Source organism: Podarcis erhardii (genome assembly GCF_964252035.2).
Source record: "Podarcis erhardii genome assembly, chromosome: 2".
NCBI lineage: Eukaryota > Metazoa > Chordata > Lepidosauria > Squamata > Lacertidae > Podarcis > Podarcis erhardii.
In genome coordinates this window covers 10,892,493-10,911,883 of record NC_138498.1, presented here as the reverse complement: position 1 = coordinate 10,911,883, position 19,391 = coordinate 10,892,493, and the positions used below count along the sequence as shown (strand labels likewise).

General features: G+C 45.7%; 1 protein-coding gene and 2 long non-coding RNA genes across 4 annotated transcripts in view; 1 reads left to right on the top strand and 2 right to left on the bottom strand.

Moving 5' to 3' along the window:
- LOC309334630 overlaps positions 1-19,391 on the top strand; it is a 235,790-nt gene that overhangs the window by 108,913 nt on the left and 107,486 nt on the right. The gene's annotated exons all lie outside the window — the stretch shown is intronic.
- LOC309334555 (unconventional myosin-Ia-like) overlaps positions 5,320-19,391 on the bottom strand; it is a 60,672-nt gene continuing 46,600 nt past the window's right edge. For both annotated transcript variants that reach the window (XM_081848926.1, XM_081848927.1), the window contains exons 24-29: positions 18,139-18,273; positions 14,743-14,849; positions 12,067-12,199; positions 10,086-10,238; positions 8,000-8,127; positions 5,320-6,448 (exon numbers count right to left, since the gene is read on the bottom strand). In XM_081848926.1, the coding sequence (XP_081705052.1) occupies positions 6,325-6,448; positions 8,000-8,127; positions 10,086-10,238; positions 12,067-12,199; positions 14,743-14,849; positions 18,139-18,273 (780 nt within the window). In that variant the 3' untranslated portion in view covers positions 5,320-6,324. The remainder of the gene's footprint in view (positions 6,449-7,999; positions 8,128-10,085; positions 10,239-12,066; positions 12,200-14,742; positions 14,850-18,138; positions 18,274-19,391) is intronic.
- On the bottom strand, positions 15,662-15,997 carry LOC309334621. The gene is made up of 2 exons (XR_014153197.1): positions 15,907-15,997; positions 15,662-15,812 (listed from the first exon to the last, which is right to left on the bottom strand). It is a non-coding gene; the product is annotated as an uncharacterized lncRNA (long non-coding RNA).

Below are 19,391 nucleotides of genomic sequence, written 5' to 3'. Positions count from 1 at the left end.
TGAATAAATTGCTTCTATTCCATTTTCAAACCCCCGCCCCACTCCCATCCCTTCCAAAATTTTTTTCATGAACATCCAAGAAATGTTGTCGAAGGCTTTCTCTGCATCAATGAAAATTAAAACCGCTCTAGTATTAAGATTTGTTTGTAGGAGTTCCAAAATGTCAATGATATTTCTTGTATTATCAAACAAATGCCTACCGGGGAGAAAGCTGGCCTGATCCTTATGGATCACTTCATTAAGCACCTTTTTAAACCTACTTGCCAAAATATCCGCAAAAATTTTGTAATCCACGTTTAGGAGTGAGATGGGGCGGTAGTTCTTAAGCTGGGTCTTTTCAGTTTCTTGTTTAGGTATCAATGTGATGAAGGCTTCTTTCCACGTCTCCGGTGCCTTCCTCCCCTCCATAATCTGATTACAGACCTCCATCAAAGGTTGTATCAAATAATCCTTCAAAACCTTATAGTATTTGGAGGTAAGTCCATCAGGGCCTGGAGATTTGCCTAATTGAAGATTCTGGATGGCACTTTCAATTTCTTGCTGGGTGATATTACTATTCAGGATAGTTCTCATTTCTTGAGTTATTTTTTGTAATCCATTAGTTTTAAGGAATTGATCCATCTCAAAGTCTTTCTGTGGCCCTTGTGAATAGAGTTCTTTAAAATATCTCTGGAAACACTTTCTAATTTCCTCGGGTTTCTGAACCATTCTCCCTTCAATCTCTAGATTTGTAACTGTGTTAAGTTTTTGTCTCTTTTTCAACTGCCATGCTAGCAGTTTCCCACACTTGTTTGCTGATTCAAAGGATCTTTGTTCCATCTGTTTAATTTTCCATTCCACCTCCTGATTTATCAATTTCAAATATTGTGCCTGGAAAAATTTCACTTCTCTGAGCACTTCCACCGACTTAGGCCTAGATCTTAATTTTTTCTCTCCTTCTCTTATTTTCTCCAATATCTTCTTCTTTTCATTCCAGAGCTTTTTCTTAATCGTATTTTGTTGTATTAGAAACCCTCTCATAACTGCTTTACTTGCGTCCCAGATTGTTCTTTTTTCCACAGTGGTGTTTAAGTTTATTTCAAAATAGTCCTTTAAAGTTTTTTGGGCCTTCTTAACAATCTCCTGATCCCTTAATAAGGTGTCATTCATTTTCCATCTGAAGGATCCGGTTATGTTTAGTCTCAATTCCACTTTCAACGCATTATGGTCGGAGCAGGTTTTTGGGCAGATTTCCACTTTTCTAGTCTTAGGTGCCAGTCCTCTAGTTGTCCATATTTGGTCTATTCGTGTCCATGTCAGATGAGCTTCAGAAAAGAAAGTTCCTTCTTTTCCTAAGGGGTTCTTAACCCTCCATATGTCAATTAAGTCCATATTGTCAGTCATTTCAAAGAAAGTTTTAGGTAGTCTGCCATCTTTCGTTATGTTAGCACTTTGCGACTTATCCATGTTTACAGATACAACCCCATTCATATCACCCAACATAATGATGTTGTTATAGTCTAAGTAGTCCAGCATAATCTCATGCAGCTTCCTAAAGAATTCCGATTTTCCTTCATTTGGAGCATATATTCCTAATATCAAAAATTTTTCTCCTTGCGTCTGAATTTCAATCGCCAAAATTCTGCCATGTTCATCTTTAAATAGAAATTTCGGTGACAGGCTCTCCTTTGCATAAATCACCACTCCTCTTTTCTTGACTTTATCCGAAGAAATAAATTCTTGGCCTAATCTTTTATTGATTAACACTTTTCTGTGGAGCCTTGTCACATGTGTTTCTTGCAGGCAAATAATGTCCAATTGTTCTTTTTTCAAAATATGAAATACTTTCCTTCTTTTTTCCGGAGAGTTTCCGCCATTTATATTCCAGCTAAGAAGCTGCAGAGACATCCTGGTTTAATTGGTGGGTCTTACAATGGGGTGTCTAGGTTTTCCTCCGGTCCCGGAGGTGGTGGTGCTGGTCCAGATCCAGACGGTGTAGGTTTTGGTGGTGGTCCCGGTGGTGGTGGTGGCCAAGAAGCTGCAGCTCCTTTTTGGAGGTCCTCCTCGTGGTCGTGTAGGAACTTCTGCTGATCCTCAGGTGTTTTGATTCTTACTTTCCTTTCTTTATAAGTAAATGATAGTCCTTGTGGAAACTCCCACCTATAAGGAATTGCGTTATGTCTTAACAATTTGGTCAGGTCTGTGTAAGTGGTCCTAAGATCCAATAAATGTTTAGGTATATCTCTGTAGATTTCAGCCTTTTTACCTTCTATCTCCAAGGATTTTTTAAAATGTAGGCCTAATATCTTATCTCTTTCCTCTCTTGATCTCAAAATAACCAAACAGTCTCTAGCCTTATCTTTCTTTACCGATCTTCCCAGTCTAAAGGCCGTCACGATTTTGAAATCTTTATCTTCCTCAATTCCCCAGAATTTGGAAAATAGAAGTGTCAGAAATCCCTCTAAGTTGCCTGCCTCCAATTCTGGGATGGCCCTTAACCTGAGATTATTTTCCTTACTTTTCAATTCAACCAGTGACAGGTAGGCTTGTTGTTCCCCTACCTGTCTTTTCAGAGGCCTTACTTCCCCCTTAATCTCATCAACTTTTCAGTTTGCCTGCTCTGCTTTTTGATTGGCTTCCACAGCTAATTTATAATTTTCAGCCGTAGCTCCTTGCAAATTGTCAATTGCCTGAGTATGCTGGGAAACCTGCTCAGTTAATTTACCAATAGAGGATGTAGCTTGGTCAATTTTTGTTGATTGATTGTCCACCTTTTGGTTTAAAATTGCCAGTTGCTCCAGAATTTGTTTCAGGACTGATTCAGATCCTCCAGTTGCCATATCTTCTGTGGCAGGCTGCTCGATTTCCACCTCCTGTGCTGTTAGCACAGTTGGGACAGATGATCTGCGTTGATGAGTTAAAGTTGTTTGAACAAGTTGCACAGATTTCTTTTCTTTTTCTTTTTCTTTAGCTTTGGCTGCTCTTGTTTTCCCTGGGCCGCTCATTCCACACCTGCCTCAGTTCAAGGTCAAATTGTCTTTTATTCCATGAGAGAGACAAGTTCAAAATATAAACAATTAAACCACAAGAAGTCTCAATAAAGTACAGTTCCCAGGCCTCTATGTCTCCACAATCCTCTAGGGGGAGTATTTCAAAGTTTCAAGAAAGGAAAGAACTCTTTTCCGCCATTGAAGTTCCTATAATCCCGTATTAAGTCTTTGTAATTCCTGAGTACAAAAGGAATGTTCCCAAAGCTTTCTATTTCTTGATTAAAAGCCACAAGGTGTCAAGAATGGTCCCAGAAACAATGTTTAAACATTAATATCTCAGTCTATGTAACAGTTTGAACTTCAGCAACAGTATCAGCAGTTTGACAGTTCTCTATTACACTCTGGCAGCCCGACGACTAGGTTGTCCCTTTTAACTCCGTATAGCTCAAAAATAGGAAGAAAGTTCCGAAAATTAAGTCCACAAGCTTCACAAAAGTTTCCCTTTTAACTTCTAGAAACAAAGTCTATCAATGCACCTTTGTTCTGTTTTTACGATCCTTTTTAGGCGCTACAGCGCACTTCAGCCCTTGCTTTGATCTAGTTAGCAGGATCGGAAGACGGACTTCCTGTTACTCGCCTCCCGTTTTCAGTCCAAATCCATAAAATTAGTCCAAAATTTAGTACCCCTTACTCACGGGTATGTAGCTGTCAAATTCGATGTTTTCAAGAAGAAAGGTCAGCGCTCATCGGCAGCAGTAGCACGGCTTTGCATCCACGAAAAGAGCGATGAACTCACAGCGCCGCTCCCCCTTTCACGTTCCGGAGCCCCTTACGAGGTTCCTTCTACGTTTCTGGGGGGGCTTTTGGCGCCCGCCGAGTCCCACGGCCACAGGCTCGCTCTGCCTGTGGTTTTTCTTGACGGGTCTCCGCTTTGCCGCAGCGGACGACCCTTTTTCGCGGAGCCCCTCTTCACAGGGTAAAGAGGACCGCCATTGCCGTTTTGCGCCGCCTCCGGAAGTCCCCCTTATCATATGTTCTTGGCCTAACACGCATTCAGAGGCTTATTGCAGGTACTACCCAGAGGCGCTAAGAGGATCATTATACGCCTTTATTATACACCTTTAGACGCCAGGCAAAAACGTTCCTCTTTAACCAGGCATTTGGTTAATTTACATCCTATGCCCTTTTAAAATGGTTTTTTTTTTGTGGGGGTGGTGGTACTGGATTACTGTTTTTATTTTTATTAGGTATTTTGTGGTTTTGTATCTTGATTTTATTCTGTGAACCGCCCTGAGACCCCTGGGTATAGGGCAGTACAGTGGCACCTCGGGTTAAGTACTTAATTTGTTCCGGAGGTCCGTACTTAACCTGAAACTGTTCTTAACCTGAAGCACCACTTTAGCTAATGGGGCCTCCTGCTGCCGCTGCGCCGCCAGAGCACGATTTCTGTTCTTATCCTGAAGCAAAGTTCTTAACCTGAAGCACTATTTCTGGGTTAGCAGAGTGTGTAACCTGAAGCGTATGTAACCTGAGGTACCACTGTATATAAATTCTAATAATTGATTAATTAATTAATTAATTTTTGAAAAAAAATTAGGGTCCAGGAGCAGTGACCTACTTACCCACTGGCACCTGACAGAAGATTAACGTTTCATGTAGCCAGGAAGACATGGCGCAAACTGAAAAGTTTGAGGCCTGCTCTTGTATCACTAGAAGACAGGCAAGGAAAAGCTGCAGAGGCCAAAATATGGTTTAGCTCCTGCAGCAGTCTCTTTGCAGGCCAGGAAGGCATTTGTCTCCAAGTCTTTCTTTCCTCCTGTCTGGGTAACCTTCCTCAGCTGTTAAATCTGCAAGTCCCATGGTGCTTGACCACTTACTGCTATTAAGCTTTTTCCTATGCTCATATAGGAGGCAAGGTTCCATCAGACCCGTGAGATGGGGAAGAAAGATTCGAAACTTTCCCTGCCCTTGTACTGTTCAGCAGACCTGGCAACAGCTGAGAATGGTGAGAAGGAGGCTGAACTGCAGGAAAAAGTTTGTCTTCTATCATCAATTGCTCAAATTATCTTCCCTTTAATGTATATAGCTCCAATCCCCATCCAGTTTCATCCAATCAAGGCAAAAGTATGAATCAAGCAGCACAAGGACACAATGGGAATCTGCACTGAGATATATCATTCCCAGGCTGGTGAGAGGATTCAAACAGCAGTTCACTTTGGATCCAATCAAAATGATGTTCTTGTTGATGATGATTGGAAAAGGAAACTCCAAAATGTTGCAGCTGCTTTAAATCAGTGTTACAATTGAAATGTTGCAGAATAAATAATAGAACACAATGTAAACTCAGCTGTTTGGAGTTAGAAGATTTAAAATACATAACTTTATTTAATGGGGGGAATATTGCAGCTACCTGCACATGCTCTGGCAGCTTCTGTGCAAGGTTTGGTGAGAACCTACAAATGCTTGGAGTTGAGCTATTGGACACATTTAACCCTGAAAGCTTATTTAGTGTTCTTCTGGGTCTTTACTGTCTAGATTATTGAAGCTGATCTTCAGGGTCTATTAGCAAAACAAAAGCACATCTAGTATCATTCCAAGCTGGGGATTCAAAAAACTGCTCACTTTGGATGAATTCAAGATGGTGGTGGAGATTTTTAAAAAGCTATGTACTTCATTGGTTGTGATTACTTTCTGTTACTAATAATAAATCAGAGGCGCAGAGGTATTTTGAAGGTTGACATTTGGTCTGATGAAACACAGTGTGTAGAAAGGAGTTTCAAAGAGCTGTTCACACTCACTCCAAGAGAAGCTCCTGGCCACACCTTTAAGAAAACAGATTTGAGGTTGTTGTTTTTAAAAGCATCCCCAGATTTTGTAGGTCACATTCTGGGAACCTGATGCTCCCCAGATGTTGCCGGACTGCAGCTCCCTGTTATCAACATCTGGAGGGCCACAGGTTCCCCTCTAGCCCAGGGCCTAAGTAAAGAGACTTTAAATTAGGCAAAAACGGCATTTCATTTCACTGGTGTGTTTTCCTGGTGCTCACTCTATGTTCTCCAGTTAAATAAGAGGTAAGGCTTCTAAAGAAGAGAGGAGGACTGGCCATTTCTGAAGAGGTCAGTTGTAGCACCGTGACCATTTGTCATTGGCACCTATGCCAAATGGGGAAACTGGCATGTGTTACTGATTATTGAAAGCTTTCAGATAGCTGCCCCTGAGGTGGGATGTGAGAGACCAAGAATATTGAAGCTGCCAGTGAGCCAAATCTTCAGTCACAAATTCCCACTTCCAAAGGCCCCCAGGAGTCCATTGTAGTTCCCTCTGGACAGGCAGCATCCTTCTGTCCAGATTCTCCTCAGTGGACTAACACCTCCATTCGATGGCTGCCTTTCTTTCTGCAGATGGGCGCTGCGCCCTGCTTCTCAGCTGTCTCTACCACCTTGACAGTGATGCTACTTTGCTTGAACTTCACCAGGAACCTGTAGATGACCAAAGGAATCTAATGTTAAAAGATACACCTGCTCACTCCAACTTAGCAGTAGCACTTGAGCTTTTATACAGTGGTGCCTCACAAGACGAAATTAATCCGTTCCACGAGTCTCTTCGTCTTGTGGTTTTTCCGTCTTGCGGAGCACAGCTATTAGCGGATTAGCGCTATTAGCGGTTTAGCGGCTTAGCGGCTATTAGCAGCTTAGCGGCTATTAGCGGCTTAGAAAAAGGGGGGGAGGGAAAAAACTCGCAAGACGAAGCAAGCCCATAGGGAAATTCGTCTTGCGAAGCACCTCAAAAGACGGAAAACTCTTTCGTCTAGCGAGTTTTTCGTCTTGCGAGGCATTCGTCTTGCGGGGCACCACTGTACTAGGCTTTCAGACACCAAACCAAACTAAACAGAAATGGCTAAGAAAGGAGGAAATTTCGAAGACATTGCAGCAAGGTTAAACCAGTTTGAAAACAAAAGTGTTGCAGAAAATCACAGTGGAACCTTAGCCACTGTATTTGGAGTTATGTGGTTTTAAACAAATTTATAAATACATTTATGTAAAAAAAATTAATGGAGAAAAACATTGCTGCAACTTGCATGAACAAGTCCTTGAGGTTTGTACTAAAAGTCCCATCAGCCACAGCTATCAGATGATACATTTAAGCATGTGACTCCCTGCAAAGGATAGTGGGAACTGTGGTTTGTCCCTCACAAAGGTTTGATTTCCAACACCCTTAACAAACTACAGTTCCCAGGATTCTCTGGTGGAAGTAGGATTATTTGGTAGAAACAAGGCCAGAGTATCAGGGGTACAACTGGAGCACTCACTCCAGAGCTGATGCCTGTAAGGGAAGAAAAAAAAATAGTCTCTAACCTTCCTGGAAGGAAAGTTATAAATGGAGATGGAGATGGTTTCACCACTACCAAATAGATATACAGTGGTACCTCGGGTTAAGTACTTAATTCGTTCAGGATGAGATTTCTGTTCTCATCCTGAAGCAAAGTTCTTAACCCGAGGTACTATTTCTGGGTTAGCGGAGTCTGTAACCTGAAGTGTATGTAACCCAAGGTACCACTGTATATTTTCTCTGCCTTTGGCTGCCTTTGATTTTGGTATATCGCCAGCACAGATTCCAGTTAAACCCATCGGTAGATCTTTGTTTCTGTGGATCGACACAGTCTTTCAGCATTCTTCCCGTTCCCCCCTGCGAAAAAGAATAATCCCTCACAGCCTGTCAAATAACATGGTGGTTCTCTCTGGAAAAGGAAGATGAATTTGCGGCATGGCATCTGCTTTGCATGCAGAAGGTCCCAGGTTCAGTTCCCAGCACCTCCTGATAAGGTTGGGAATGTCCCCTGCATGAAACCTGGAAAGCTGCTATCAGTCAATGTAGACAGTACTGAACTAGATTGACTAATGGTCTGATTCGGGATAAGGCAGCTTCCCATGTCCTTATGATGCTTTGGACAAACTCCCAAACAAGAGCACCAGTGCTTGGTCCAAATCTCCCCCTCCCCTTTCCGCCTACTGCTAACTCTCTAGTCTTACTCATCAGCCACTTGGAGCTTCAGTTTTTGCTTTGTAGCTTCCAGCACGGTCTGGTGGAGCCGGGTGACTAGTTCGATCAAGTGGTCACTTATAAGCAGGAAGTCCCCTTTGGTACCCGCTGTGGAGGTCTGCAAAAGAAAGAGACATTGAAACCTGATAAAGGCACCATCCTAGTCTTTACTCTAGCTTACAAGCTTTAGCACTTGCTTCCATTATGTTACCTAACCACTGGCCGCCTTATAAACCAGCCCAGTATTTCTAAAATAGCTCTGCAGAACCCTGGGGTTCTGTAAAGTAGTCCATAAGGTTCTGGTGGGGAAAGTGTTGCAATAACAGATAAGCACACACAAATCGTGATTTCCACTGCGCTGCAGCCATGGAGATTAATAATAATAATAATAATTTTTATTTATACCCCACCCTCTCCAGCCAAAGCCGGGCTGAGGGCGGCTAACAAGCAATAATAAAAACAAGTTGAATGAACACAACTTAAAAACAAGATTAAAATACAACATTAAAATATTGAAACATTAAAATATTAAAATGCAGCCTCATCACAGGAGGAGAAAGGAAAAAGAAAAAAGAAAGAGGGGGAGGGAATCAAACCGGCTCCAAGCCAAAGGCCAGGTGGAACAACTCTGTCTTACAGGCCCTGCGGAAAGAAATCAGATCCTGCAGGGCCCTGGTCTCATGAGGCAGAGCGTTCCACCAGGCCGGAGCCAGTGTTGAAAAGGCCCTGGCTCTGGTTGAAGCTAATCTAACTTCCTTAGGGCCCGGGACCTTGAGGCTCTCCGTGGGGCATACTGGGAGAGGCGGTCCCGTAGGTACGAGGGTCCTAGGCACCACTCAAGCAATTGTCGTCCTTCCTTCCTTCATTGTACTTTCCAAGGGTTAAATTAGTAGCAGCTAGCAGGTGGCGCAGGCAGGGCAGTGTTGTGCTGGTTACCAAGAGTTAGAAGAGCAAGGCAGCAGTGAGACTGGTGTGGTGTGGGCACAACACTCCCCACTGCCTTGCCCCTCCCCTTTGTAGGGACTGGCAGTGACATGTGGTGTTGGGAAGCCAGGTCAACAATGCTGCCCTGCCACTGGGTTTTGCCACTGCAAAAAAATTCAGAACCATTGAACTAGCCCATCATATGCCTCTGCCTCCATAATAGCTACTTACTGTCAAGGGAATGGAAAACAAGCCCATCTGCAGGACATTGGCCAAGGATGTCTGCCCACACTCAACTTTCATTTCCTTTGTGGTGCTTGATAACTGGGACTTTTGGTTCTTTTTGTATACAGGGAGTGGCTTATTCCCCCAAGTGGTCTTGGAAAACCCAGCAATCTTAGCTAAAAGGGAAGATGGGATAGGAGCTAGAGATTTTTATGGGATGAACTGTTCTCCAATCTTGAGCCTTGCAAGTTAGGCCAGCATGGAGGAAAGGAAGGTTAGATATGATTGCAGAAGACCTTTCTAATGGCAGGTGGCTATAAAGCTGGTGGTGTGATTTCAGGACAGGTAGTGATGGGTGGGAGTGGGATGGCAAATCTCGCTGCTGATGATTGTTTTTCTCTTAAACCAGGCTCTGACACTGCAAACAACCCTAGTAAGAAGAGGGCAGGGTTGGGGGGGGGGGCAGGCAACAGGCTGAAGGAGTCCCTACAATTCACTGATGAATCTGTTTAAAAGACAGGGCAATCCATGTTAACTCGGAAGAAAGTTCCACTGTGCTCAGTGGGATTTCCTCTCAGTTAGGTGCATATACAGGACTAAAGTCTAAGAATTCTCTAACTGTTTGAAAAGTGTCTCAGCAGCGTTTTCTTTCATTAAAGTGTTCTTCAATGCGATTTGAAAAAGCTACATTTGAAAACTACACATTCAGAGCTCACATTTCCAGACTTGTGTGACATTTCAATTCAGCTTTGGCAGGATGGTGTTAACACCTTTAAAAAAAAAATATCTTGCATTTTCATATTCCCTAACCCTGCCATGGGGGTTTCAGAGGGAGTCACGAAGTAGCAAATTGGCTGCTAGGATCTCCCTGGCCATTAAATTGTGTTGGTAGCTGTCAGGCCACCGCCTCCACCACCTTCCCAGTACCTCTTTAATGTGCAGAACAAAGAAGCCATCTGCATAGCGGCTGACGGAGACACCGTTGATGTCACTCAGGGTGATCACTGTTTTTGGCTGGGCAGCCTTGGGGTCTGCCAGGATGATGTGGCTCTTGGTGAGAAGGAAGATTCGAGGAGAGGCCTGGAACAGAGAGAGGAGGAAGGAAAATTGCCACCTTGAATCCCTCATGGCAGGCTCTTAAGGACAGAAGAAAAACAACCCTGCTGATTCATGCCAAACGTTCACCTAGTACCATATCCTGCTTCGACACTGGTCAGCTCATTGTGTGCAGGCCGGCCATGAAAGCACCAGCACCTCCCCTGTCATTCATCCCAAGCCCCTTTCAACAGAGGATCTTGCTCACGTAGCTGACATATTGAGGGGTGGGTGGGTGAGTTTAAGGCAGGAGTTGCCAATGAGTCACTGGTGGGCGCACAGGCACCCTTGAGGTCTTCTCTGGCATCCACAAAGCCTCTGAGCCTCCTCCCCCTAACTCAGTGCCCTTGGTCTTGAGGTGGTGAGGGTGCTTACTTTAGGAAGTACACAGAGCTGAAAGAGAAAGTTGGAAGTGGGATGCTCTGTTCCACAACCTATTTCAGCTTTACGTGCTTTTCAAGGCTCAGATTCACCCTAGCAGATCTGATTTTCATGACGATTCCTTGGAAAACTGAATTGCCAGAAAATAAAAGGCTCTCTTGTGACACAGTTTTTAATCGGGATCCGCCATTATGAGACAGACTATGTTGCGAGATTAATAGTCAGAGGGGGAGGCGAGCCATTGCTCTGTTATCATGATTGTATTCTAAGTTCGACTTGGCAAATCCTCCCCTGGAAAGACTGATTTATGGTGCAACCTGTCTGGGAAAATTAATGAGCAGACGCTTAGATTTTATTTCATCGGAATTGAGAAAGATGGCACCTGCTGCCCAAGCAAGATTTTTGGATCAGCGTGTGAAGATTTACTGCAAACAAAAGACTTACCAGCTTTTAAAAAAGGGAGAGCCTTACAAAGTTCACACAGAAGCATAACAATGCTTACTTTAACTCGCCTGTGGAAACAACTCAGAGGCTATTAAGAAGAAAAAGGATAACAACAGGAAGATCGAAAGATGGGACTGGTGAACACTAAAAGCAGCAGAAATATGAGATGACTGGACCCTGAACCCGCAACAAAAATTTATAATTTGGCAAAATATTTGGAGTTTATGATATGTATTGGTATAATTTGGAATACTTAATGTGATATGATTGGATTGTTAAATGGAAAACTTAATAAAAATTATTTTTTTTAAAAAAGGAAAACTGAATTGCCTGTGTGTGTGTGTGTGTGTGTGTCTTTTTCTGGGCAAGGAGAGGCAGGTACTTTCAGTTACTAAAAAAAAATCCTAAAAATGGGCCCAAAAAGGTTGGTGACCCTCTGCTTTGAGGTGCAAGAGACTAGATAAAGGTGCTTTCAGACAGGGGCTTAATCCTGCAAACAGGCCGTGCAGGTATTGCAAATAGGTCACTGGCAATGGGGTTTCGTTTCATTCTTTTAATGTACAATATTTTTTCCTGGAAAGGATAAATTTGAATTGAAATTGGGAGGCAGGTGGAAGAAATATTTAAATATGGCAAGAAGAAGAAGAAGAGTTTGGATTTAATATTCCGCTTTATCACTACCCGAAGAAGTCTCAAAGCGGCTAACATTCTCCTTTCCCTTCCTCCCCCACAACAAACACTCTGTGAAGTGAGTGGGGCTGAGAGACTTCAAAGAAGTGTGACTGGCCCAAGGTCACCCAGCAGCTGCATGTGGAGGAGTGGGGAAGCGAACCCAGTTCACCAGATTACGAGTCTACCGCTCTTAACCACTACACCACACTGGCTCTCACTAACCCTAGAATAGTGAGAAACCACACACAGGTCCCTTGCTCTTCCTTTTGTTCTTGTTCCTTTAGGTGCCAGAGAGGTAGGGCAGGATGTTTCTCACCTTTCCATCACCTCGGTTGACCTTCCTCACAGTGTCGGCCATGACCATCTTGCCATCAGCTGTGGCTTGGAGCTTACGATACTTGGAGTTCTCCTTTAGACCCAGGTGATCCCCTCTGAAAGGTTGTGGGAGGCTAAAAGACACAAACCACAGGTTGTAATTAGGGAGGGAGGGAGGCAAATTCAGTTTGCATGTAAAGGTAAACCTATTTAATACACACAATCCCAGAAAATATGCAAACTGAAACGCAGCCATCCATTTGAAATCTGCATTTCTCTGAATTTTACAATGTTGTTCTCCAGCCAAGTAACATGTGCAAAAATGCATTGTTGTTGGGTAAAGCGTGCATAGAAATATATATATTCATGAAAATAGCATACAAAGATGCCTTTAAAATGCCTTTAAAATGTATAAAAATGCCTTCTAAAATGCAGATTAGGAGCAATTCACACACAAAAATGATGATGGATTTTCATTAGTACCCTCAAACTGATGTGGAAAAGTGGAGACCTAAAGGAAAGTACAGTGGTGCCCCGCAAGACGAACGCCTCGCAAGACGAAAAACCCGCTAGACGAAAGGGTTTTCCATTTTTCGAGGCGCTTCGCAAGACAAATGTCCCTATGGGCTTGCTTCGCAAGACGAAAACGTCTTGCGAGTCTTGCGAGTTTTTTTTCCTCCCCCCCCCTTTTTCTAAGCCGCTAAGCCGCTGTGATGGCCTGGGATTCCGATTCAGAGGCTGAACCAGAGGAATCCCAGCCTGCACAGGAGTCCCCGCCTCCAGGGCCGGCTGAACTGGGGCAGGGCCTTGATTCTGAAGCACCTGCACCTGTGCCGGATCCTCAGGAGCAGGCACCAGGTGATCCCACTCTGGCTCCAGAGGTGGTTGAGGACTCAGTGCCTGCAGGTGAGTCTCCCCCTGGGCCCAGTAACCCTTTAGCCTCTCCTGAACTGCAGAGGCAAAGGGCAGAGAGGCGAAGGGAACTGGTTTCTCCCAGGAGGAGTGCTCGCCTTAAGGCCAAGAGAGGCGGGTCTCCTAGGGGCCAGGACCGCCCCTGGCCTCAGAACAGATAAAGGCCAGTCGGCCCGGTCCCAGGTTGTGGGAGCAACATCGTTGTTGAGTACCTGTTCCTGCCCGGACCCAGACCTGACTCTCCAGTGTTCCTGTCCCCGCCCGGCTTCCTACTTCGGACCTCGCCCTGCTCCTTGTGGACTGATTCCAGGCTAGTGACCCAGGACCAGACTTTGACTACGCCAACGGTAACCTTCCCCCCGGGATCAGCACAGCCGCTAATAGCCGCTAAGCCGCTAATAGGGATGCTTCGCAAGACGAAAAAACCGCTAGACGAAGAGACTCGCGGAACGGATTATTTTTGTCTTGCGAGGCACCACTGTATAAGACACACCCGACCATAAGACGCACCTAGTTTTTAGAGGAGGAAAACAAGAAACAAGAAAGAAACGCAAAGCCTCTTGAGCGAAGAGGGAGGAGCGTTCCAGCTGCACTCAAGAGGCTTTGTGTGGCTATCCCTGAAGCCAGAAGAGCAAGAGGGATTGGTGCGCACTGATCCCTCTTGCTCTCCTGGCTTCAGCGATAGCTGCGCAGCCTGCATTCGCTCCATAAGACGCACAGACATTTCCCCTTACTTTTTAGGAGGGGAAAAGTGCGTCTTATAGAGCGAAAAATACGGCAATAGTTCTGTTCTATTCTGCCTTGGTCAGGCCCCACCTGTGTCCAGTTCTGGGCACCACAGTTTAAGGATATTGACAAGTTGGAAGATGTGGAGAGGAGGGCAACCATGATGATAAAAGGTCTGGAAACAGCTTTATAAGGAACAGTTGAGGGAGTTTGGTGTTTTGCCTAGGAAAGAGAAGACTGAGAGGTGATACATTAGCCTTCTTCAAAGGGCTGTCACATGGAAGATTGAGCAAGCTTGTTTTCTGCTGCTTCAGTGGGTAGGACGTGAGCCAGTGGATCCAAATTATAAGAAAGGGGAGTCAGATTAAACATTAGGAAGAACTTTCTAACAATAAGAGCTGTTCAGCAGCAGAACAGATTCTATCAGAAGGTGGTAGACTCTCCTTTAAGGTAAAGGGTAAAGGGACCCCTGACCATTAGGTCCAGTCATGACCGACTCTGGGGTTGCGGCGCTCATCTCACTTTATTGGCTGAGGGAGCCGGCGTACAGCTTCCGGGTCATGTGGCCAGCATGACTAAGCCACTTCTGGCGAACCAGAGCAGCGCACGGAAACGCTGTTTACCTTCCCGCCGGAGTGGTACCTATTTATCTACTTGCACTTTGACGTGCTTTCGAACTGCTAGGTTGGCAGGAGCAGGGACCGAGCAACAGGAGCTCACCCCGCCGCGGGGATTCAAACCGCCGACCTTCTGATCAGCAAGTCCTAGGCTCTGTGGTTTAACCCACAGCGCCATCCGCGTCCCAGACTCTCCTTTACTGGAGGTTTAAAAACAGAGGTTTGATGGCCATCTGCCAGGAATTCTTTAGCTCTGACTTCTCTACAGTTCTATGATTCTATAAACTTAAGGTTGGAAAGATGAGAAACACAGAGAGGTAGAAATTATCAGATACACTCATCCCTAATAGTAATCCACAGCAATCCTAATGGGTCAATTCCAGCTCGACTGGGGTGGCGCTAGCTCCAGTCTTTGCACTCACCTTTTAGGGTACAAACTCTTCTTGCCCCGGAAAAGTTCACTGGCACACAACTTGTCCTGGAGGGCTACTTTTCTCTGGGGTGGCAGCTGATTTCGGTATTTCTTGCACTGTATTAGGAAAGCAGAGAGGTAAGAAGCAAAAGGAGAGCGAACATTGCAAACTTCAAAACATACCCTATTTACTTTAGCGAGGAAAAAAACACACGCAAATTTACTTCAGTCACATTTGCTTCCAAAAAAAAAAAAAAAATAGTTTCAAATTCATATTCTTCTGCTTTGATTGCTTTTGTTTCTTTAAAAGCACTCCCAAATATGAATGTTCTTGCATTGAGGAGTACTTCCCCACGCCTCTTTTTTTTGTTTTTGTTGTTAAATCTGGCAAGCAAGGCCATGATTCTCCTTTCTGCTGTCTTGTACTCAAAGGGCAGGAAGAGCAGCCAGGCTCAGGTCCATGTCCATCGGTGGCTGCATCATTCTACCTAACAGTAGGGCCAGCCCTGATTTTGTGGCTTGTGCATGGCAGAACGAAAACACCACTAGGTCTGTGTTATATATTGAAGTTCTCACCCTGGCCACCAGGAGGATCGTATATATAGTTTTCACTCAGGTCCACGTCAGCCGGGAAAACCTGGGTTGTTGCTGCTACAATGTTGACAGCCGGCTGCCTTTAAAGCAGGCCAGCTGAGCTGTTTGCTGTTCAGTTCTGTTCCAGCTTACAAATAAAGAGCTGCTTTGGAGAAATCGCTGCATCGTCTGCTATGTCTACCCACTATTTAACAGTCTCCCCAAGCTTTGAGTGACATGGGCCAGGAAAGCCTGTGATGACTGAGCGAAAGTGATCAACATCAAGTTGACTGCCACTTCAGTCATCTCTAAAGCACCATGTGGTGACAGTGCCCTATATTGAGATTGTTGGGCTGTAAATACAGTGGTACCCCGCAAGACGAACGCCTCGCGAGACGAAAAACTCGCAAAACGAAAGGTTTTTTCGTTTTCGAGTTGCCTCGCAAGACGAATTTCCCTATGGGCTTGCTTCGCAAAACGAAGCTTGCCCAGGGGACAGCGGGTCTTCTCTTTTGAAGCAAGGGGCGGCGGGGAGAAGCGATCTTCTCCCCGCAGCCCCAGGTCCGGGGACAGCGGGAAGCGCTTCCCGCTGCCCCCGGACCTCTTTTGAAGCAAGGGGCTGCGGGGAGATCGCTTCTCCCCACCTCCCCTTCCTTCAAAAGAGGTCCGGGGACAGCGGGAAGCGCTTCCCGCTGCCCCCGGACCTCTTTTGAAGCAAGGGGCTGCGGGGAGATCGCTTCTCCCGGTGCTCCGAAGCCGGGCGGGGGGGAGGGAACACCTGCCCCCACCGCCCGGCTTCGGAACGCTGCTCCGAAGCGGGGCGGGGGGGGGGCGGGAACACCTGCCCCAGCCGCCCCGCTTTGGAGCGCTGCTCCGAAGCGGGGCGGGGGGCGGGAACCTCGCACCCCGCCGCCGGGCATCTGAACGAGGTCCTGGACCTCTTCTGAAGGCAGGCGGGGGCAAAAGTCTTTGCTCCCCCCGCCTGCCTTCCCGGGACAGCGGAGACTTCTCCGCTGCCCCGGGCGATCTTAAAATGCTGGCGGGCGGGAGCGAAGCGTTCGCTGCCGACCCCCAGCATTTTAAAATCTCCCCGGGGCAGCGGAGACTTCGCTCCCGCCCGCCAGCATTTTAAAATCGCCCCGGGACAGCAGGGGCTTTTAAAATGCTGGCGGTCGGCAGCAAAGCCCTCCTGTCCCCGGAGCTTGTGGGGCGGGAGGTGGGAAGAAGGGCTTTTCTTCCCACCGCCAGCCTTCAGAACAGCCTTCTGAAGGCTGGCAGTGGGAAGAAAAGCCCTTGTCTCCCCCCCCCCCCCAGCCTTCAGAAGAGGTCGGGGGACAGACTGTCCCCGGACCTGGTCTGAAGGCGGTTTCCCTAGGAACGCATTAATTGATTTTCAATGCATTCCTATGGGAAACCGTGCATCGCAAGACGAAAAAACCGCAAGACGAAGAGACTTGCGGAACGAATTAATTTCGTCTTGCGAGGCACCACTGTACTCTATGTAGCCACACTGTAATGATGGGAGAGGAGGTAGACACTGGATGCAGACCTAACATTGTTTGCCTGGAAATTTATCCACAAAATGAACCATTAGTTTAAAAAGAAAACTCAGTTCAACTTGCCCAAGTAAGCAAAAGCTCACTCCACACCCACACCGGCACTTTGAACCTTGTTTGATCTTGTAGAGACAACTCTGGTGCCTCAGCAAAGTGTGTTGGATGTGGAAGCAGCTGTTCTATGATTCCAGTCAACAATGTGGGCGGCTCACATAGTATCAAAGGCGCAATGAGAGGACAGATGAGGAAAAAAGTTGTTTCTGTTTGCATTTAAAGGAGACGCTGTCAAATTTGCACTTTCTGAAACAGTACGAGGACTGAAACAGCCATCCTTCAAAATTTGTGCCCATTCAAATTTTGCAAGGCAGCTCTCCATCCAATCATTTTTATGTGCATAAAAATGAACATACTGTGAGGAGAACCTGAGCTTACAGGGTTAAACAGCTCAGAGTGTACGCACTGTCTACTGTTAGGAGGAGGGAGACCCTACGTCATTTCCGAGTGTCTCCAGTCTTTGTTCTTTCTCTCTACTTTCGCTTTTGAGGAGAGAGGACATGTTTTCACGATACTGTTTGCTGTGGACGATAATGGATAGTCTGCTGTAAATAAAACTGCTTCTAGCTGCTAAGATCCAGTCTGGACTTTATTTTAGCACACTGAAGAAAGCATTTGTGCTTACAGCTTTCTCTTAACGCTGCTTAAACTCTGCGTTTGCTCAGAGCCTTTGGAATGTGGCCTTTGAAGTCCGGAGACCTGGCAAGCAGAGCTGCGTAGCTGAAGCGGGCTGGACGTCCAGCCAGGACTTATCTGAGCAATAAATCATTTCTTAAGACAGACTTCTTTAAAATAACGTACAAAGGTGCTTCTGTTAAGGAAAACTGCTTTCAAAAACATGCATATTAATTAAAACTGCATATAAAAATGTGCTTAATTAGGAGAATTTTGCATTAAAATGCTGATGAACTTCTGCAGAAATGAGCGTACAGTCATACTTCGGGTTGAAGTAGCTTCAAGTTAAGTATGTTCGAGTTGCGCTCTGCGGCGACCCGGAAGTAACGGAGCACGTTACTTCCGGGTTTTGCTGCTTACGCATGCGCAGATGCTCAAAATGACATCACGTGCATGCGCGGAAGCGACAAAATGTGACCTGTGCACACGCAACCTGAATTTGTCAGAATGTGATTGAATCCCAGGCGAGAACAGTGACAGTCTGGAAGCACCCTCCGTTTCACTCTGAAAGAATTACGCATAGAAATGAGCCATAATCCCGCTCTAACCCTCCAGTGGTGGAAGATCTTCTTCAGTTCTTCATTGGGGCCTGTGAGAAACTTGTATGGAGCTGGCGGCCAAGCCTGGTCAGTCACTGTCATGGAAGGGAGGTTGTTCTTCAAGCCCAGGAGGAATTTTTGCACCTATAAGAAGGAAGACAGAGAGCACATAAACCCTCAAGGCAATGTTTCCCCAAAGTGGGCAATACAGCCCCCTAGGGAGTGCTGGAACAATCCAGGGGGTGGTAGTAGCATTGGGTTCATTGAATAAAAATAAGGGGGCAGTGGAAGCATAAAGAAAGAAGAGATTTTGGAGGGGAAATGTGCATGTTTCATCTGTTGTGTAATGACGCTTACTGCCAGGTCAGCCGCCATTGCAGGACGGTGAAGACGCCTCACCTGGATTTGGCGGTCGTGCTGCAGGCAAGGGGTTTTTCCTGCTGTTAAGGAAATAAGGGGGGCACATCTTTAAAGTTATTAAATATTACAAATATTATGCCTGAATGTATCCTTTCGACTTGACAGCTCAGCTTTCAAGCTTTAAAAATCATGTAAAATCAACTCCTTTGCCAGTTTCCTCCATTCCAACGCTATTTTGCACTTGGAAAAAAGGACTTTTCCCCCTGCCACCTCCCCAAGCGTGAAGACATGTATACACACCTCCTACCCCAGGAAATGCCCAGAGGTGACAATTGCTGGGCTCATTGTTTGCCAAATGAAGCCAAATCTCATCACTGGACTTGCCTTAGGCTCCAGACACGCAAAGGAAGTTCTATTGTACTTTGGGTGGTGGGTACTTATACATGTTTGCCTGTGCTGATCTTATACTTGGGTGTTGCCCTGACATATCTTGTCTGTGCTAATCTTGTGTAACCATCCCCTTTTGTGACATGTTAGTGATGTAACAATGATGTATTGATGACGCTGTGCGAAGTGTATTCTGGGATATGATGGCAAAGTTTTAAAAGTGAATGTCACCCCATGCTCAGGGTTCTTACTGCTGTTTGAACCTGTTGCGCAACAATAAAGAATCTAAGTCTACTGATTCCTGTTTTGCTCCAGATTACTTGGCTGAAATTTCCTTCTTTTACTGACCGCATGGACCCACGGGGGACTTGTACCCCGACGAGCTGGGCTGCTGAGTAGTCTCTCAACCCGGAATTTTCTTTAACACTGGGCTTGGGGGAACCCCTTTCAGCTTCACCCAGGCCCGGGAAATGGATTGCAGCTTGCCTGCCTATTTAGCCATTGGCAAATTTACT